This window comes from Dendropsophus ebraccatus, chromosome 5 (genome assembly GCF_027789765.1).
Source record: "Dendropsophus ebraccatus isolate aDenEbr1 chromosome 5, aDenEbr1.pat, whole genome shotgun sequence".
NCBI classification, from domain to species: domain Eukaryota; kingdom Metazoa; phylum Chordata; class Amphibia; order Anura; family Hylidae; genus Dendropsophus; species Dendropsophus ebraccatus.
In genome coordinates, this window is record NC_091458.1 from 106353577 (window position 1) to 106375456 (window position 21880).

The following is a 21880-nucleotide window of genomic DNA, read 5'->3' on the forward strand; positions in this document are numbered from 1 at the left end:
AGATTTACTGGTGTCCTGAGACAAATGTCAAGTTCTCAGTTAACTGTATGCAGCTCTGACTAATTTGAAACAAGGAGACTCTGTTCACGTCTATATTATAGGCAGATCGCAGACTCCATAATGCTTAAAGGGAATCTGTAGCATCCCCCTCCCCCAAAGCTGCTGATTTCATTCTGTAACTTGCCTCAATCCATGTCCCGTCCTGGAATACAGGAATAAGGAAATATATAAAGCAGCTTCTCATGTGTAAAGTGGAAGCAGCCAGACTCCAGCCTGGCATTACACTGAGGAATTCTCGCAGATAAATTCAGTGGAATTTCGTCGCCTGTACGCGCACACGGCCGGGCGCCTCTCCGCCGGCTCCAGAGACACCATTCTATGGGCCGGCTGATTAAGCCGAAAGAATTGACACGTCAATTCTCTCGGCGGAATGCGTAATCAGCCGGCCCATAGAATGGTATCTATGTAGCCGACGGAAAGGCGACGGAATTCCACAGAATTTATCTGCGAGAATTCCTCAGTGTGAAGCCACCCTCTGGCTTCAAAAATCTGTCAGATAAATCTCTCTGCGCAAATGCACCATGAGTATTACACTGCTGCTCATATACAATCATTCAGCAACAGAACAGCACAGATCTCCCCACCCCTTCACCACACAATGGACTCTTCCTGCCCAGAACAAACTGCCAAATAGTAACTGACATCTCCACAACCAACTTATCCAATAGGGTGTGTGCTTTATTACTGATATACGGAGAAAACTAAATAAAGGGCAGAAAGGGGTTTTCTGGTTTTAATAAAGAAGCTCCTTAGATTGATAGAACATAAGCTATATTAATGAGGAACATTTATAAAATTAATATGAAAACTTAATTATAACATTTTTAAAGATTTTTTAACCCCTAGACGACCCTGGGTGTACCCGTACGTCCAGCGGTGGTTAGGAGGGTGGGGGTTTAAGATCGACCCCCCGCGGAGGAGCGATCTCCGCATCTGACCTGGCCCGGGGTCTGCGCCATAATGGCGCTGATCCCGGATTGGCACTATTGTTTTCGGCTGCAGCAGCAGAAAGCAATAGAGTGCCTATCTCATGGATCTATGCAGTATTACTATACTGCATAGATCTCAATGGGAGGTCAGTGTACTTATACTAGAAGTCCTCCAGAGGGAATAACCCAAACCATGGGGGACTTCTAGTATAAGTTTATTTTAAAAAAAAGTGTTAATAAAAACCCCCTCCCCTAATAAGTTTGAATCACCCCATTTTCCCAAGTTATAAATAAAAATAAACAAACATGTTTTATATAACCGCGTGCGTAATCACCCAAAATATTAATTTATCACATTCCTGGTCTCGCGCAATAAACGGCGTAAGCGCCAAAAAGTCCCAAAGTGGAAAATTGCACATTTTTGGTCACCTCAAATAAAAAAAATAATTAAAAAAAATTAAGCCTGTCATTTCAAAGTACAATTAGTAGCACAAAAAATAAGGGCTCATGTGGGTTTCGAGGTGAAAAAATGCAATTGCTATGGCCTTTTAAGCACAAGGAAGGAAAAACTAAAATGCAAAAATTGAAATTGGCCTGGTCCTCTAACGGTTAAAACCTGGAGATGGTACATTTTTTCCTGACTCCAACCAAAACTAGCTCCGACTCCACAGCCCAGGTAAACATAACACGGCCTGTAACAGGCTTATTACAGTCACTGCAGGCAGATCCCGGATCCACTACCACTGCAGTCAGCCGCACAGCCCATTTACACATATAGATGGGATACTGAAGCAACAGGCATTCTGGATCAGCCTTTGCTCATTTGTCAGCTGATCGCTGGGTCTTAGGCTGCGTTTACACGGAACGATCATTCAAATTTTCACAATAACGATCGCATTTGAGTGATAATCGGCTCGTGTAAACACAGCAAACGATCAATCGACGAACGATAAATCGTTCATCATGATCTTTCAACATGTTCTCAAATAGTCGTTGGTCGTTCGCCGAAAATTAGTAGATCACTTCGTGTAAACAGTCTTTCACCCATTCACTCTGTGTGAGATGGGCTTAAAGAGGACCGGGGTGACAGGCTCCCGACCCCCAGCTAGATCCCCTTACACGTACCTCATTCCGCCGAGTCCCGCTGCCGGAGCCGATTTCGGGACGGAGATATCCCGGTCAGAAGCCGGCACGTGCACTCTGGACATAGTTCCGGCGTCCATAGAGAATGAATGGAGCCGTGCGCGCGCTGTAGAGATGAGTCCAGCTCCATTCATTCTCTATGGACGCCGGACCTAACTCTTATGACCGGGATATCTCCGTCCTGGGACCAGCTCCGGCAGCGGGACTCGGCGGGATGAGGTATGTATAAGGGGATCTAACTGGTGGTCGGGAGCCTGTAACCCCGGCACAGGGGGTGGCAGGTCTCCTTTAAGTGATCTTAAAACGATCGCAATAACGATTTTTCCAAATGATATACCGTTCTGTCTAAACGCTGATTGTTACAAAAAAACATTTCGAAAAGGTTATTCGTTCAATTGGGCGAATCATCTCTCCGTATAAACGCAGCATTATACATAGGTCATCAGTCAGCGCCTTCAGCTGATGTTACACATGCTGTATACCATGCTGTACAACCCATAGTGACTACTACAACCCCCCAGTCCACTAGGCCGCCCATTACTCCAATATACTACAGACGTGTCATGTGAAGAAATGCTGATGTCAGTAACACATAGACTTCTTTGGGGCTGGAGTTGTATTTGTGTCTGGGTGACATCACACTGGGCCTGACGTCACCAGCTATCACAGGGACAGCGGGTCTACATCCCGCACACAGCTCAGGCAGACGGGGCTCTATAGCCCGCACACAGCTCAGACAGACGGCCAGTGTACCGGTCACCGGAGCGATGTCTGCGGCACAGTAACTGTACAGGAACACCAGCCATGACGTCGGGGCCGGCACCGCTGAGTTCCGGCGAGATGCCGGCTGCGTGTGCGGCGAGGAGCTGGGACTCACCTCCCGGGGAGAGGCGGCGCTGCTCTGGACGCTGTCGATGTATTTGTGTATCTCGGGCTTACTGCGCCTCATCTTTGCGGTGCGCCTCCACACGCGGCCCTTACGAGCCTCACAGAACACTGAAAACTTCCCAGATGGCGCTCACGCAGAACTGGCGGCTAAGCGGAAGTGACGTCGCTGAATGTCATTTCCTCCGCGCTGAGGAATCGAAGCTAGAAACTGAAAATACGTGCTGTGCGTAGTGACGTCGCTGCACATGACGCGTGCTCCTTACGCGAGTGTCACGTGATTCCGAGGGCATTGTTGCCGCGTGTGTGGAGGAGCGGCTCAGTGAGCACACGGCTTGTTGTGTACTGCAGTGACTGGTGTGTGGCACGGCTGCTGCTGGTACTGCACCCTGCCAGAGAGGCCTGGTGTGGGGGCAGGCAGGGCTGTCTGTACTCTGAGCACGGTGTATGGCCGGCTTTGCCTGCTTCCATGAAGAGGCTGCCTGCAGTAAGTTGCTATAGTGAAGGTCCTTGCTACTGCCCCCTGGAGAGCATCGGTTCTGTAACAGTCCCTTGGCGTCTGTCCCAAATGGGGGTATAACTGCAAGTATGCCAAGGGGCTCTATGGGGGCCCCAGACCTGCAAGGCATATTCACCCTATGGGGTACCTGGTGTTTTTCCTTACAGCCTTTTTTATCTATACTCCTCAAGACTATAGCATCCTTATCCAGTCACCACAAAGTAAAGCTCTGAGGACCTGTTCACACCTTCCTTCTTGTTTGCATTATTTTTAGTCACTGGACAAAAGTCACTGCCCACCAGCCCTCCAGTGACAAACCACCCCCCTCCATTCTGAGCCGTGTCACACGGTGGGCCTGCCTCCAGTGCTTTATGCCGGGCCACAGTGCTTGTGAATAGGTCGTCGCAGTGCACAGGAACTGGGCAGTGATTCCAAAAAAAGGACCGTGCCTCCAGCATCCGCATTGCCGGCACTGACCCATTCATGTAAAAAACCCAAAGCGATGCAGCTGATGGTACATTGGCTTTAACTTTAGAAGCATCTAACCAGCTGTTATGTTCCTATGGCACACAGGGTGCTGAGGATGATGGTACATTTCATCCTTAGTGCCGTTATTATGTACCTTGTAGTTTAATCCTTATCCCAATAAGGCTGTTTGAGACAAAAGTGCATAGATCCACCCCTTCTAGTCAACATTTATCCGACTGCAGTAAAGAGCACCGGAGTGACATCACTGCAGAGTGCCACCTCAATATTCATTAGAAGGGACAGATCAGTGGTCATCCCAAACAGCCTCATTGGCATCAGGATTAAACTGCAAAGTACACAAAACCTGGATGGAGATATATCTTTTCTGGTATTGCTTCATACATAATTATCCAAACTATTAATAACCCTAATTGCAAACCACACCGGAACTGGAGACTTGCTAATAAATCTGGTGTCTTTTCGAGGGGGGTTGGGTATGGTGGTATTGGTCAGGTCTGGTGTAGCAGTGGTAAATGTGATGCCTGGAGCTAGCTACCAATCCTGTAGTTTCAATGTTGAAATTTATGTTTTAAGCAGTTAAAAACCATGAAAAACACGATTCAGACATGTAAGGAAATGCATGTGGCCCAAACCAGGCTCCCATTTCTTCCCCAGTAGTCATGTGCTGTTACCAGGATTATTGGTTATACGCCTATTGGTTACCACATGAGGATCTGTTTTTGGCTGCATGTGGTGATGTACAGTAAATGTGGGAACGCGGCCTAAGACTGATCAGATATCAATATGTTGTTAAGAAACTAGAAAATCATGATGCTGATTGGTGACTGAGGATGGGGCGTCTGCAGGTGTAGTGCCTAGGGCAGCAGCACCTGGTAATATACCCCTGACTTCACTGTAATAAAACAGCATCCTTAACATACTGCAGTAATAGACAGCTAAATGAAAGCTAATGAGTAGGCTTTCCTTTATGACCTGATTTTTGTTTATAGTGTTTCTGGCTTTGGCTTCAAATCTTTGGCAAATAATCTGCCAGATAATCTTTGTGTGTAAATGGACCCTTAGATGACTTAGTGTCTGCACAGAGATCATTGTGGTGGTTTGTGCTGTGGATCTGTACAGGGTTAACTACTTTTGAGCTGGTTATACCCCTTATCTATAGAATAGGGCATAACAAGCTGTTCACTGGGGGTCTAACCACCTGGACTCTCATAGATCCCGAGAACAGGGTGCATTCATCCCATTATAAAGCACTGGCATGGCCATCACTATTTATTCTTTACTAGAAAATGTACCTGGCACTGCCCGGGTATAAAGTGTCAGTGTGTTAATTAGATTTGTTCTAAGGTGCCCAGGAGGCCAAGCTAAAGGTATTGTTTCATCTGAGTTAATCAGTGGAATTAGTGTATACCTGTAGTGCATAGTTGGAGGGGTTCTGTATACCCACAATGTATAGTTTTTAGGGGTCTCACATATCTGTAGTGCATAGTTGGGGGGGCTGTATACCTATAGTGTATAGTTGAGGGAGGTCCTGTATACCTGCAGTGTACAGTTGGTGAAGGTCCTGTATACCTGTAATGTATAGTTGGTGGAGGTCTTGTATACCTGTAGTATATAGTTCAGGGGTCCTGTATACCTGTAGTGCATCAGGTCTGGCGGTGTTCTCCAGTTACAGTGTGGTGGTATTGGTCAGGTCTGGTATAGTGGTGTTATCCAGTCACAGTATGGTGGTATTGGTCAGGTCTGGTGTGGCGGTGTTCTCCAGTCACAGTGTGTCGGTATTGGTCATGTCTGGTATGGCAGTGTTATCCAGTCACAGTATGGCGGTATTGGTCAGGTCTGGTATGGCAGTGTTATCCAGTCACAGTATGGCGGTATTGGTCAGGTCTGGTATGGCAGTGTTATCCAGTCACAGTATGGCGGTATTGGTCAGGTCTGGTATGGCAGTGTTATCCAGTCACAGCATGGCGGTATTGGTCAGGTCTGGTATAGCAGTTTTTTCCAGTCATAGTATGGTGGTATTGGTCAGGTGTGTTATGACAGTGTTATCCAGTCACAGTATGGTGGTATTGGTCAGGTCTGGTATAGCGGTGTTATCCAGTCACAGTATGGCGGTATTGGTCAGGTCTGGTATGGCAGTGTTATCCAGTATATGGCTGCATTCACACTACGTATATTTCAGTCAGTATTGCAACCAAAACCAGGATTGGATTGAAAACACAGAAAGGCTCTGTTCACACAATGTTGAAATTGAGTGGATGGCCGCCATTTAATGGCAAATATTTGCTGTTATTTTAGAACAATGGCTGTTATATTGAAATAATGGCAGTTATTTACCGTTATATGGTGGCCATCCACTCAATTTCAACATTGTGTGAACAGATCCTTTCTGTGTTTTTAATCCACTCCTGGTTTTGGTTGCAATACTGACTGAAATATACGTAGTGTGAACGCAGCCTATGGCAGTATTGATCAGGTCTGGTATGGCAGTGTTATCCAGTCACAGTATGGCGGTATTGGTCAGGTCTGGTGTAGCAGTGTTATCCAGTCACAGTATGGCGGTATTGGTCAGGTCTGGTGTGGCAGTGTTACCCAGTCACAGTTTGGTATACCTGTAGTGCCCTGTAGGGGGTCCTGTATACATGTACTGTATAGATAGGGTAGGGAGCCCTGTATATACATGTACTGTATAGATGGAGTAGAGGGCCCTGTATACCTGTAGTGCCCTGTACTGTATAGATGGGAGTCCTGTATACATGTACTGTATAGATGGAGTAGGGGGTTCTGTATACCTGTAGTGCCCTGTATATACCTGTACTGTATAGATGGAATAGGGGGCCCTGTATACATGTAATGTATAGATGGAGTAGGGGGTCTACCAGTTATTACTGTGGATGTTGTGAGGCAGCTTCCCTAGCAACCATTGCTCCTTGTGAAAATGAAAGCAGTAATCCTATTGGTTGCTAAGGCTCCCAACTGCCGTGTCTGCTGCAGCTAATTATATCACCTGTGTTTGCAGTGAGGAGATTTTCCCATTCATCTCTATGGGGCTCCGCTCTTCCACCTCCTCTCCTGTACATCTGGCGGGGACAGGACCTTCGCTAAAACCTTCCTGGGCACCTAATGTATCTGTGTGCCAAATTTGGGGTCAAAAGGTTCAGGCGTTTGGAAGTCTATTTGGGACAGACAGACAGACTTGGAGTGCTTATCTATATAATAAAAATCAATTACAGGACACTTACATCCCTGTTCCCTGGATCGGTGGGGCTCCTATAGATAGGAGATAACAAGTTCAGATAGAAATACCCCTTTAAACCAGGGATAACACAGTAACAGTGCCACAAATAGTCTACTTCCTTGTTGGAACAATGGTAATGGAACAGAACTGTAGAAGTAGCTCCAGTGCGCAGTTAATGGAATGTAACTACATATTACAATATTATCTATATATAACCTGTAGCATGCTCACACATGGAGACACATTGATGTACAGAGCTCAGCAACACAATGTTACTTTAAGTGTATAGATTTTTATTAACAGATATATAAAAATATCCAGACAATATTGTTGCACTAGAACCAACTTTCTTTTTTCTCTAAACGGCAAGATAGTGAGACATCAGTGTGACGAAGTTTCCTTCACCATCACACAATTTCTATAGTTCCTGATGAACTTGAGTCTCACTGCAGAGAAAGACAGGATGGCCACATCTTCTATAAGGTGTTTAGCCATTTCCCTGCAAGTGATTAACATCTTGGAGAACAATGACATACACGTGTATAAAAAGGTGAATCATCTTATACATTAAAGTATAGATTAGGCATTACATATAAAGTCAGGACTACATAACAATAAGTATGATGATAATTTGCAATAAAAATACTTCACATGTCAAAGTAAAAGCATGCTGCCAGGGACTGAGCAGCACTGTGTTTACTGCATAGTATAGATGAAAATCAAAAGCTCAAAATTGCCATATATGTTTAAATAGCATAGTGACTACATGTATAGTGTTAGGACGAAATGGAAGTATAAGGCACAAAATAAACAATATAAAGCAATGAATGTGAAAAACATGCAGACTGCAGAGCACAAGTGAAATTCAAGTAATTCTCAGTGCTCTGCTATTGTTACATTCCATGATTCCCTTTTCGGATATTACACTGTGAGTAGAGATGGGTTTGCTGTCTACCACACATGGGTAAAGGCACTAGTAATGCATTGGTTGTGCAAGGTAAGTCCAAAATGCAGTCAGACATCAAGCCCCCCCATAGGAGCATGACAGGCAGAAGTCTATAGTCTGTCGTGATTTTCTTCTTATACTCTTGAGATGCTGTACATGTCACAAATATAAGAGATGATTCCATAAACTATAGTGTAGCATATGCTCTCTATCCTCAAACCATATGTTTCCTGTCTACTGTGAAAGATTCAGGACATGACAGCAGGATAGTCACATCTGACCTAACCCGGGGTCACGTGACGCTAAGTAGTCTATGGCCAGTTCTCCCTGTATGCATAAAAGCATATATGCTTACTCTAAGAGTTTAGAGTGTGAGCTTTTCAGTCACATATACAGTGTTTTAGTGGAGTAATACTGTTCTACATATAGTGACATGAAACAAAGCACAAGAGACTATACATAGCAATACATAAATGACACTTGATTCGGCTGCTGTGTAGTGCAGCAAGGCGAAAAGGTATTAATGAGGTGAAGGAATAAATAGCCTGCGCATTGTACTTTAATACACTTATCATGCAGTTAAATAGATTGCCGTGAATGTTAGTGCAGGCAACAGCCTCAGTGAATAGAACAAAGTCAAGTAGAATGTATGATGGATGCTTGACTAGCACGCTTCTGACACTCTCTTATCCCACTTATAGGAAATTATTATTTTCTTGCTAAAGTTTCTGAGAGCTTTTTGAGGCGTTTCTTTAACTCCAAGGGGAACTTCTCATAGCATTTCTTACAGACCGGCTTCATGTCAAATTCCACAAACTTGTTCCTAAAAAAAAAAACAAAATATTAGAAATTGTGAAATAAGGGCCATAGAATAAAGCATGACAAAATAAATCAGACGGTCACCCAACATTGCACTAAAACGTGGTTGTCTAAAAGATAATGTCCACTATGTATATATGTAAGGGTACTATAACATGGCCCGATAACTGTAAACGAGCGCTGATCTGCTGGATCAGCGCTCGTTTACTGGGCCTATGACATGGCCCAATAATTGTTTAACAAGGGCTGCATGGACATCGTTACCGATGTCCTTGCAGCCCTTGCTTAAACTGCATACATTACCTATCCATGGTCCAGAGCTCCTCTTGCGGTCTGCTTCTCCCCGGTTCCCGCGCGCTGCAGCTTATTAGCTGACAGGCCCGCTCAGCCATTGACTGGCCGCGCCGGTCCTGGCTAGTGATTGGCAGAGTGGCCTGTCAGCTAAGACAGGCTGCTCTGAAGCTGCAGCACACGGGACACGGGGAGAGGCAGAGTGCAGGAGGAGCCCTGGACCATGGATAGGTAATGTATGCACTTAGCAAATGGTCAGCCGCCGGCCGTGCACCGCTATTGCCAGATAGGGCCGATTATCGTTCCGTGTAATAGTACCCCAAGATGCACTGGAAATCTGGTCTTCATATGGGGGTGGTCTTTTCTTTGGGCCCCCACAGGATGGATATCTGGCTCCCCACATTCTAGAATGGCATAGCCAGCTAGATCTGCAGACAGATCCAAAAATTCTATTACACTGCAGGCCTAGGCAGATCTGCCGGTCAACATGGCTGGGCAGTAACACCTGTCACAACTATAAATAAGTCATGTTATCCTGGTTTGGTTACTCAGCTATCCAGAAATTATAATAAATTAATTCTTATAAGATATTCAATCCAGGGCCTAATATCTAAACATGACAGCTCTGCCTGCACCTAAAAATATGAGGTAATAATAGGGTTATTCAAACCACAACATATAGAATCAAACGTATCACAAGCTAAAATGGTTAAAATGCATGCAAAGCAATGAGCAAGCTTTTTTAAATGACCACAGCCCTATATACTACAGTATTATTCTTTCTACGCTCCATGCGATTCAGACAGTACAGTCCGTTCACAAATGAAGGGCACTTTCCCTGTCAGCGGATTATACATTTGGCCTTGGCCACATGCTTACGTGAATGACTTACTTGTTTTGTTTCCTGCAGCTGCCAGACATCCATCTACACAATTCCCCTGTGTATAACACTCTGTACCTCCACTCAGGAGGCAATATTACAGCTGCACTGACGATATGGCGGGAGGAATATAACCAGAGTCCTGCTTCACCACCGTATATGTCCATTACACATCTGTAATATCCACCATCCCACTACCCAACAACTTAATTGTATACACTGCAATCTGCATTTGTAATAATGATTAATACTGCTATAAAAAGTCTACTGTACATTTCACCTTAGAGGTATTCTGCTGTATAGTCACACAAAAATCGGGAGGGGATTATTTAAAGGTAACATGCATCCTATAAGAAAGCCACACTATGCAGACAACGGTACCCAACACTGATACTAGAATTACAATGGACTTCTATAAAGCATTTTGTCAGTGGTTTGATATTTTGGTTCTTCATTCAGTATCTGTGAAGCTGCAATACTGTAGCCAGTATATGTATATGCAGTACTGAATTCAGGAATATCCCAGCTCCATGTGCACACCAGAGATTAGTTATTGAACATTTACACGCAGGCAGGCCACTAACCCATGTGACAAGGAAAGTAGAGAGAGAGCGATCACAAACAGGATCCTTTTTTCTTTTTGTCTTTATCTTTAGTATCTTTTGATAACTTGGAAAGCCGACGTTTGAATTCATCCGGAAACTTTTCATAACACAGTTTGCAAGTGGGCTTTAAATCTATCTCTACAAACTTATGCCTTAGTGAGTGAAAGGAAGAGAACAGAACATATAACAGAGCGAGAATGAGTATGAAACAGCAGAGGATTCAGAATGGAAAGAAAACAAAGGAACTACAAAAAACATTTATAGGCTATGTTCCCACACAGCCATTAATAACTTTCATTATTTACAGCAGTCATTATAAAACAGCAGTTTTTTTTGTCTAAAATGACATTGTGGGAACATAGCTATACAGCCAGGAGAGCCTTGTTTAAATAAAAGAGCATAAACATTTAGAAGACACTGCCGGTAAGTGCTCCAATTAGGTCCAGCAGGGGGCAGCTCTGGCCAGAACGCCCATGCTCAGTGTTAATTTATAGTTAATGTAGCCTGTAACTACTCTTGTAACAAATGTAAAGTTCCATTTTCATTATAAGAAAAGCTTTATTTGACAGGACATGTTATCGCTTTATTCTTCTCCCAGTCATAGATTTCAGTAAAGGAGTATTCCCACTCTGAAAAGAGTTGAACTTGTAAGACTCGTCAAGTTAAAGTGACATTGTCACCCCCTTTCTATATAAGGAGTTCTCAGCACCCTTCTTAAAGAAGAAGTCTGGCTAAAGAGGATGATGGCCGGGGGACACCGAGGGACATGGGGCACTGGAGGGACACTGAGCATCCCTCTGCCATCATCCTCTCCAGCAGCCACAGCCCGCACAGCTCTGGGAGTCAAGGCGTGACATCACCATTTTATCGAGCATTAAGTGCAGGGAATAAGCAATGAGTGTATATTGGTGATTTGTATAAAACTTTTGAGGGGCAATACAAAACTTTAAAAAAATTTTTTGCGGGACTACTCCTTTAAGCTTATATTCTGGATATTACAAATCTTACCGTATTAAGGATTTCTTGGTGGTCTCTCCCCTCAAAAGTGCATACTATTGTTGATGGATAGTGCTGTAGTTGTGAGGCTTAACTGCAGTGGTGCCCCATATCTCCACCGTCACTGGCGTCTAGGCCTAGACCTAAATCTCTAGGTCGAACCATTCCAATGGCTGCTGAGAGGGTGGGGCCTAGATGACGACTATGTCACAGATGGGAGGGGGCCTATGGTGCAGATGTGGGCAGAGATAAGGGGCACCACAACAGTTAAGACCCTCCCCATCGACCACCAAGAAATCCTTTATACGGTAAAAATAAAATGTCCAAAATATAAGCCTAAAGGGGTTGGCCACTTTATAGTAAAATTGCTCAGTGTACAGTATTAGTAAGTGTGATCACTGTATATACTGACAGCAGCTCCTTGTGTGCCTCATAGAGCTAATATCCGACTCCCCTTATCCAGGCTGTGCTGCCCTGCTCTGTGGTGTTTTGGTCCATAAGATGGCTGACATGGAGGACCATGTGACCATGCCCTGCCCCCCAGTGTCCACCACTTAGCCTGTATATGTCTATGGAGAACACAAGGGACAGGGTATGGTCACATGCTCCTCCATGTCAGCCATTTTATGGACTGAAACAAAACAGAGCAGGGCAGTACAGCCTGGTGAAGGGGGGGTCTGATTTTAGCTCTATGAGGCACACAGGAAGCTGCTGTCAGTATATACAGTGAGTACACTTACTAATACTTTGTACTGACCTATTTTACTATAAAGTGGCCAACCCCTTTAAAAAGCTTGAGAACTTATTATATGGAAAGGGGGTGACAATATCACTTGTTCCTTCTCCCATTGTTGACAGCTTGTTTAGGTTGCAGACCACCACTCTGCTCTAAAAGCAGTGGTCTGGCGTTGGCCATATTAGGAGATGGAAGGAGGAAAGTTTGCTAACTCAGTGTATCTTTAAAAATACTTAATGAGCCATACATGTTTAACTATTAGTTTAAATGAAAATAGTGCTACAATTTCACTAAAAATCTCATGACCTCTTACTGAGGTCACACACGTCTCCAGGGCTTGTATTGTTCATGGAAACATGTGTAAGCCCAGTGGGAAATACAGCAAAGCAGAGTTGATTTAACTTAGCACTGCTGCGTGCTGGTAAAACTGAATGTTTGGCAGGTGGGATAACCCCTTTAGGAGCCCAGTCCCACTGTGTACAGCACTTTCTGTTGTTAGTACAAGGAACTGCCCTCTAAGCCAACCCCTGAAAATGATTATTTAAAGGAGTATGCCAACAAAAAAGATTTCTTTCAAATCAACTGGTGCTAGAAAGTGGCAGAGATTTCTAATTTACTTCTATAAAAAAGACACTAAGTCCTGGGGGAAGTGGAGTATTCTTTCCAGTCTGGAAAGCAGGAAAAGTTTTCCATGGGGATTTGCTACTGACTGACAGTTTCTGATATGAACAAAGGTGACAGCAGAGATCATTGTGTCAGACTGGAAAGAATGGAAACCACTTTCTCCACAGTATACAGCAGCTGATTAGTACTGGAAGACTGGAGATTTGAAATAGAAGTAATTTACAAATCTCTGGCACCAGTTGATTTGGTGTCTGCTGGAGTACCCCTTTAAGAAAAATACATAAAAAAAATACTCCCTGGAATACCCCTTTAAACAATGAGCTTCTGAATAACATATGGAGCTACAGTATAAAGGTTTTCTCCAGAACTAGATCACGGATCCTATTCAGCCCCCTCCTACCAGATTCTGCCATTTTTTCATGGGAAAGAGTTGCAATCCCTCACAGTGCTCATAATTACCACAATGGAAATGTGAACAGAGCCTGAGGTTGCGTCAGCATAAAGTCACATGTTCTATTTACAAGAGATTTCTATGCAACTGCATGGCAATCATTCGTCACAAAACTGACCCTTACCACTGGAGGTGCACATTGTAGTATGAGGGAATGAGGATAGCAAAGGGATTTTCTTTTTGCTACAGTAAATATTTGTAATACCTTGAACTTCTTCAACATAAGATATATATGTTTATCTTTGTAGGGATCATATTTTATGTTCTAAGTACTTACTTGAGAGTTAACTTTGTGTTGCAGGTGGAACAGGCAAAACAGTTTACACACCAGGCCTTGTTCAGAGCAGACACAACTGTAGATAAATAAAAGATATTAGCATTTTATATCTTATAGGAAAACTATAATCTACACAGTGAATGTAATGGAGATTAAACTTGTATTCCAGGCAAAATTCACTTTTCCCCTATCCACAGGATAGGGGAAAAGTAGAAGATCGTGGGGGTCCGACCTCTGTACCCTCCACGATCTCCATAACGGGCCCTGACGGCTCTGTTATGAATAGAGCTGCAGGCACGGCACGGGACCTACGGTTCTGTTCATCCCTATAAAACCGAGGGAAAAAGCAGAGTAAAGCACTTTTCCAGTGTGCCGGGTCATGTGCCGTACCATGCCTGTGGATAGGGAAAAAGTGAAATTTTTCCTAGAATACCCCTTTAAAAGGAAAAAAAAAAAAAAGTGACAATGGAAGAACAAGAGTGGTGCAAAACTGATTTAGCATTTTAATTATGATATTAAAAAGCCAAGCATCTGGCACTCCAGTGAAAATCAGGACAATATTCTCAAAATGCTTCACAAGGTTTTCTATCAGTAATTCAAATAAACATTACCCAACATGGATAATATGTATTTTCCCCGAACGCCAGGAGGTGGCAGCATTTTTACCCATTGTCTCATAAGAAAACAATATGAGGTGTAGAAATTCTCTTTATATTTAGTCTATTTTATTGTTTACCTGTTACAAATATAGTATCAAGACTTACACTGCAAGTGGCTGTCAATACATACATTCTCAACAGTGTATAGCTTATATGTGTATGTCCGAACACCCACACCTATGAACATACCTCTTCAACATTGTGAGCTTAAAGGGGAATTCCAAGTTAAAACATTTATCCCCTATCCACAGGTTATAAAATAAGCGCGGGACCAGCGCCAAGGAGCAAGGTAAGACACATACCTTCCTCCTGAGCATCCCCGGCGCTATAGGGGGCTATCAGCAGGTTAAATTAGTGTAACCTTCTGATAGTTCCCCTTTAAGTGGAGTGGCTAGTTCTGCATGCACACCGCTCTATTTACTGTCTATGGAGCTGGCAGGGATAGCCATGTAAAACAAAAATTAATTCAACTCCAATAAGAATAATAACTATTTAGTTTGACTTACCATCACCTTCAATTACGCGATTGCAGTGGAAACAAACATCTCCAAAAAGCTTAGGAAAAAAATGTAAAAAGTTATTACAATTATGCATCTAAACACATCTAAGGGGTGATTGCTTACAAGGAAGTATGGGACTGCCACCAAGGAAAAAGACAGATTATTAAAAAAAAGAAAAAAAAAAAAAAAAAACACAGCAGGTGGGTTTACAAAATAGTGTAAAAAAAAAAATACACAAATTGTACATATGTTTAATCAAATCAGTCAGTGATCAAAGTGTCATCTATTAAGAGTGTCACGGACCTGGTTGTAATGAGTCTCACAGTAAGCCAGCCCCTTCCTCTCGTAGTGACGATGACCCAGGAATGGCTTTTCACACTTCGCGCATACAAAGTGCTACAGAAAAACATAGGACACTAAAAGTTAGAGCCTTGTATCTAATGTGTATATTATTAATAGTTGCTAGCACACATTTAACTTCACCCATGTGTTGACCCCTTCTCAAGATTGGTATTTTTGACAGCCAGAAGTAAATGGGGTCCCTCAACAGATACATGACACCAAAATCTGACAGGGTACCGATGTATCTGTGCACAATTGTGGTGTGAATGCACCCTAAGTTTTATTTAGGTGCAATGATTAACAGGTAGGTATCTAACATCCTGGTCACTTTGGCTATCATATAATATTTCATAACTCCTGCAAATGTGACGAGGTTTAGGGCAATTAGAAGTATGTTTAGAGAAGCTGCGCAGCAAGAAACACTGTAGGTCAAAGCTTTTAGCCAAACTGTTTTTATAATGGTACAATAATAATATAAATACACAGGAGTCAAGCATAAACTAACAATCAAGGAAAGATGTAAAACGACTGTGAATGAAAGTGTACAACAGCGCTATTCCCCACAAATATCCTCCAGACAATCCTTTTTACATATGGTTGGGCAATAAAAATTCCCCACAGCTTCCAATCAAATGGCTTGTGGTCCCTGCTTGTCACCACCGCTTCCTCATTCCTGTCCTATTAGCCAATCACTGATGAGGCGGGACACCACTCTGGTTAGTGATCACAGGGGAGTTCCTAATAAGATGCATCACAGGGGCAAGGGAAAAGCAGTGGTGACCAGCAAGGACCAACTGAACTGTCCAAATAGCAGCTTTGGAGATCAGAGAGGTATCACTTTTTTTCTATAAAACCTATTGCCATATATTAAAAAAAAACAGTTATTCGTGGACAAACCAATTAAAATCGGGCATACTGGCATATTCAGTGGATATACTGTAAAAGAATGATTACACCCACTTCTACCATCAAATGAAATGGAGGTGGGAATACAGGCTTGAGTGTAAAACACACAAGCCTATATGCCACAAGTTGGAGTTTGTGAGACCATGCTTTTAATCTTTATTATCCTTGACACTCTCCCCCTTACCTCCACATGCCATTGTTTGCCCATAGCATTCACCACCCGACCTTCAATTGGTCTTCTGCAGGCTCCACAGATTGGAACTCCCATCTTGTCATGGCAGGGCAGGCAGTAGAGTTCTCCTTTCAACTCCCGAGCATCAGCCGTAAGCTCCTTGCTAAAGAAACAGTAAGATACATGTGAAGAGATATTTTCTGTAGTCAACACAAATAAATGCTTAGCTTTAGATCTAGGTCTAAGCGAGAAAACTATTTACAACACTATAATAGTAATGAGGTAGAAAAGATATAATAAAGCATAACACTACAGTTTGTATAAGGAACCATACCCGCAGTTGGCACAGTTGAAGTGATCTGGATGATAAGGATCATTCTTGAATATTAGTGGCTGCTCATCAATTATGGCGTGGCACTTCTGGCAGATGTATTTCCCCAGGCCCCTGGCTTTCTCTCGATTGTGACAGGGACGACAGAGGTGTCTGTAATAATAATAATAATACCAGCAACAATGTCCTGTGTAAATTATTTATGCGACTAGCAAGTAATACAATAAATATACTTTGTGTGGTCTATGCAGTCTATACTCAGTTTCGTTATCACTTACCATAATCCTTTCTCTAGGGCACACTTTGTAGTGCAAAAAAGTGTGTAACCGCTTACACTCTTATACGTGTTTGATTTTTAAAAAATATTTATATAAAAATTTATATATAGATTTAGATTTATAAGGTATGTTTGTGCTGTTAACCAGCAACCCCAGAAGAAGGGTGTGTGGAAACATCTGCATGTGAGCTTTTCTCTCTGTCTCCCCCTCCTCCCTCCCAAGATGGCTGATGTAAACAAGTCCCTATCTGCAACTTTGTGATGTCGAGAGGGATAATCACAGTGAGTTCATCAGCAACCTGACCACAGATTAACCCTCCCAGCAAAACTACAAAAATTGCAGATAAAGCCGGCCAGGGACTTGTATACATCATCCGTCTTGGAAGGGAGGGGGAAGAGGGGGAGACAGAAAAGCTCACACACAGATTTATGTGTCTTAAGCAGAAAGCAGCAGCTGAGAACTGGGGGAAGGAGATTGAATAGACAATAACAAGTATGGAATGAAGTGTTAGTCTCACCATGGGGAGCAACATATAAAAGTTATATTTGAGCAGAATACCCCTTTAAGCTATACTTTTTACATCTATTGTCTTTTGCATTCTTTGTGTTACTTGTTTGTCTTCTGGAGCAGATGGATCCAGAAGTCAAGGTAAACATATTCCGAGCCCTGTGGATTGTTACTTTGCACTTTATGTGTGCCATTTATTGTCCATTTTATGTCCTTTTTGTACAACACAAGAGTCACTGTCGTATTTTTTTTTTTGCAGAAATCAATAGTCCAGGCGATTTTAAGAAACTTTGTAATTGGGTTTATTAGCCAAATCTGCCATTATCTGCATGTAAAAAGCCTTTTCCCAGGTCCCCCCCTCATTCCTCTTTTTCATCCACTCTGAAAAATCTGAAAATTGTGACTTGTTGCAGGAGACGTCCCCTGTCTGCTCTAGGGAGAGGGGAGGGGGGAGGAGGAAGGAGGGAGTTAGCCGGCAGCAGAAAGCAGATAACAGAGGATTACAGGCACGGAGCTGGGTGACAGCTGTAATCTGAGCTCAGACAGGTCACTGGTGATGGTCAGAACAGATAACGGGTGAGGGATTTGTAGATTAACTCTTTGTTGTCCTGTTTTGGTCTTTTCTTTAGCTCTCTCCATAGGAGAACAATGAAGACAGGGGGGAGAGCTTCAAACTGCTTTTTAATGATAAAAATGCATTTTTCGGATAATAAACCCAATTACAAAGTTTCTTAAAATCGCATGGACTATTGATTTCTGCAAAAAAAAATTTCACGACAGTGACACTTTAAGTCGTCCCAGTACTTTGTTGTTTTTCTTTTTTTACTATTGTCTGCTGTCTGTTTTTAATTTTAACAGTACCACATGACCTAGTCTATGTCTATTTATATTAAAGGGGTATTCCAGGAAAAGACTGGAGCTGAGGGAAAGAGCTGAGTACAGCGCTCTTCTGGCATACTCCATCGCTCCCTAGGAATGAATAGAGCCACGGGTCACATGCCGTACCCATGTCTCTATTCATTACACAGAAGCCCGGGGCCAATACAGAGATCGGCAGGGGGTACAGAGGTTTTAACCAATCATGTGGACAGGGGAACAGTTGTTTTTTCCTGGAATACCCAGTCAGTAAAAGAGATCCTTATGTTACATGAAATAGGTAAAATGAATAGCAAAAAATAAATAAATAAAATTTCACAGTATATAACATTCAGGTCACACACTGAAGCCTGCTATATAGAAATCACCGTCTGGCCTGCTTGGGACACACTCACCTGCCAGCGTTCTTGACAAAACCAATGTCTGCCAGGACTTGCTGACAGATATCACAGCGGAAACACTCTGGGTGCCAGCTATTATTCATTGCCTTGATAACACGACCAATGATGAATTCGCCTAGAGACAGATGAAAGGTTAGCCTTCAATTATATGGCAGAAACACAAAAACCACCCACTGAAAGATCAATAAAAACACAAATACAATATAGTGTTATAAAAGGGTAATAAAAACAATCAGACATAGCAGCTGTGATACAAAGGCACCTGCATAGGCTTAAAAACCACTGAACCCTGGAAGCCTTCTGGCTTTTTACACAAACTATATCTATACAGGTGACATATGACCCTTCTTGTCTTATAGTAGTATATACACACACTGCTGCCCTGATACTGTATAATATACATCCTTCTGCTAGGTACAGCATAATGTTACTCTTTAAAATGTAGGAGTGCTACATGTCAGGTGAAGAGGAAGGTTGTAAATTCTGACAATACAATACTGCAGCATATTGGCTGTTCAGTACACAGCCTAGAGTCTATATGCAGTTTCTGTAACTCTCATAGAAGTTAATGGGACTTAAAAAAAACTGTGTAGCACCCCGAGCTTAGCTATTTCTGTAACCCTCAGAACAGCCCACTTAGCTACTTCTGTAATATCAACCACCTCAACCTCCTGCTTCCAGGTGGGTCAGTGTCAAGAACATAGATGCAAATATGACAATAACTTGTACCTCCAGGCTAGCTCCATACATCTTTAGTCAAGGAACCCACCGCTCATCTGAGGGAATTTAAAGACAGGGGCAGAGCAAAATATGCCAGAAGAAAGTGCACGGACAGGGGGATCGGTTAAAGAAACTCAGCTGAAATGTAAAAATCCAGGGTGGACATCCTAAAACATCCTAAAGAAGTTATACTATGTAGCGCAGAACCGCCAGCTCAATGTCAGCCTCCGGTCTCCAGTTTTCTTCTAGTTCCTGTGTTGTCACAACCTGGCAAGAACTACCCGCTCAGCTGGTCAGTGACTGCAGAGGTTTCCCTGACCGGCTGAACCGGCATTTTTGAGCTGGGTAGAAAAAGGACTGGGAACTGCAGGAGGCGGCAGGTGACTGAGCAGTGGTGGTGCTGCACACACAGGATTTGCTGTATGAAATAGCACAGAAGACTGTCCTAAAGATAAGCTAAAAAATAAAAAGGTAGACTGCCTGACATGTCCAAGAAATATTATCACATGTTTACAGACATTTAGTTCACTATTGTATATTCCACAGCTAATGCAGTAAGTTAGTTGGATGTAAGACAAGACAGGACACACAAGCAGACTTACCACATTGATGGCAACATGGGGCGAAGAGCATTTGGAAATCATGTTCACAGTACTTCCGTCCCTCAAACTGAAATTCAGAATACACCAGTCACATATAACTAAATTGTCACAGTTCTTGCATTAGATTCTAAGCTCATTAAGGCAGAACGTCTGTCACTGAGCTGACAACTTGGAAGGGATTTTAGTTTTTCACAATTTTTGGTTAGTCCTTCTATAAGGTTGGACTATACCTTGGAGACTGTCCATGATGTAGTGACCCTGACCATGACTGTCAGGGTAGTCTATATATTTATTTATTTATGTATTTGGTCTCATCACAGAGAATTATGCCACATTACAGACTGGAATACAAATGCAGACAGTGTTACCATATATGTGAATCTATCATTTACTTTCACAACCTAGTTTGAAAAGTCTCAGCCCATAACCCTAAGCTTGTGTGCAGGAAACATCTGTGCTAACTGCTGGCACCCAGACATACTGATGTTTGGCTTCTTAGCAGCGGCATGGAAGCCATAATAAAGCTGCAGTGAGGCGCCTCCTATTAAGCCCTTGGGTGAGATTATTTAGAGTTGTCTCTTCACAGTCTCTGTCTATGTACCCCAGCTCTCCCCCTCACTCCTCTACAGATTTAAGCAACTTACCTGTATTGCTTGATACAAGTAGAAAGAATATTTGACTAATAAGATCATTTTAATTAAAGATGAGCAAATTTACTGAAATACAGAAGCGAAGCAATCTACTCATCAGCCTGCTGCCTTTTAACCCTTTGAACACCAGGCCAATTTTCATTTTTGCGCTTTCGTGGTTTTCTCTTTGTGCCATAAAAGGCCGTAGTGTTGGCATTTTTACACCTACAAACCCACATGAGCCCTTATTTTTTGTGACACTAATTGTACTTTGCAATGACAAAAAATGACATGCCCAGTGTCAGGGTTGTGTTTACGCGTTTGCCCTATGGTAAAACTGCCATGTTATATATGTTCCTCAAATCAGTAAGATTACAATCATATGCAACTTGTATAACTTATATTATTTGATGGCATTTAAAAAATTAAAATATTTAAAAAAACTAAATGTTGCTTTGCTTAAAATCACTCTATTCCCATCCTTATAACACTTTTAATTATTGGTCTATGGGACTATGTGAGGTGTCAGTTCTTGCACCATTATCTGTTCTATCAGTACCTTGCCTATTAAAATTAATCTGGATTTGATGCACCAAAAATGTGGATTTTTTTTTTTGCGCTTACACCATTTACCGTGCAAGATCAGGAATGCGATAAATTATTTTTTTTTTTCACTTACATTAATTAGAAGTCAACTTGGGGGACTTCTAATACAACTACACTGAACTCTCATAGAAGATCAGTGTAGTATGCTTTATACAGCACTGATCAATTAGATCAGTGCTGTATTCTGGGCTGCTGCAGACCAGATCTATGGATTGACGAGGCCAGATCTATGGATTGACGACGCCAAGGCCTGGCCAGAACAACGGATGCCTGCTCCATGATTGCATCGTGGGGGATCCATCCACTAGGCCACCATGGATGCGCTTTACAAGGCATGTAAATGCAGCTGTAATGTTTGACAGATGCATTTAATTGTCTTAATTAGCGGGCATGGCAATCTGACCATGCCCGCTGTTGCTGCCCCCGGTTACTGATAGAAGCTGGAAGCATGTCGGTTAAGAGCGAGGTCGTGGCACGACCCTCCTC

General features: G+C 42.7%; 2 protein-coding genes across 7 annotated transcripts in view; both read right to left on the minus strand.

The window, feature by feature from the left end:
• LOC138792882 (E3 SUMO-protein ligase RanBP2-like) overlaps nt 1-3220 on the minus strand; it is a 59952-nt gene extending 56732 nt beyond the window's left edge. For both annotated transcript variants that reach the window (XM_069970923.1, XM_069970922.1), the window contains exon 1: nt 3010-3220. In XM_069970923.1, coding sequence (XP_069827024.1) covers nt 3010-3081 — 72 coding nt within the window. In that variant the 5' untranslated portion in view covers nt 3082-3220. The remainder of the gene's footprint in view (nt 1-3009) is intronic.
• A 4294-nt stretch (nt 3221-7514) lies between these two features.
• The window catches only part of LIMS1 (LIM zinc finger domain containing 1), a 60863-nt gene continuing 46497 nt past the window's right edge, over nt 7515-21880 (minus strand). For 4 of the 5 annotated variants that reach the window (XM_069970926.1, XM_069970927.1, XM_069970925.1 and 1 more), the window contains exons 3-10: nt 20160-20226; nt 18832-18952; nt 16779-16928; nt 16457-16607; nt 15328-15420; nt 15031-15079; nt 13866-13941; nt 7515-9009 (exon numbers count right to left, since the gene is read on the minus strand). In XM_069970926.1, coding sequence (XP_069827027.1) covers nt 8895-9009; nt 13866-13941; nt 15031-15079; nt 15328-15420; nt 16457-16607; nt 16779-16928; nt 18832-18952; nt 20160-20226 — 822 coding nt within the window. In that variant the 3' untranslated portion in view covers nt 7515-8894. Of the gene's footprint in view, nt 9010-10741; nt 10934-13865; nt 13942-15030; nt 15080-15327; nt 15421-16456; nt 16608-16778; nt 16929-18831; nt 18953-20159; nt 20227-21880 lie in introns of those variants that run through there. The other variant, XM_069970928.1, reaches the window with a different exon arrangement.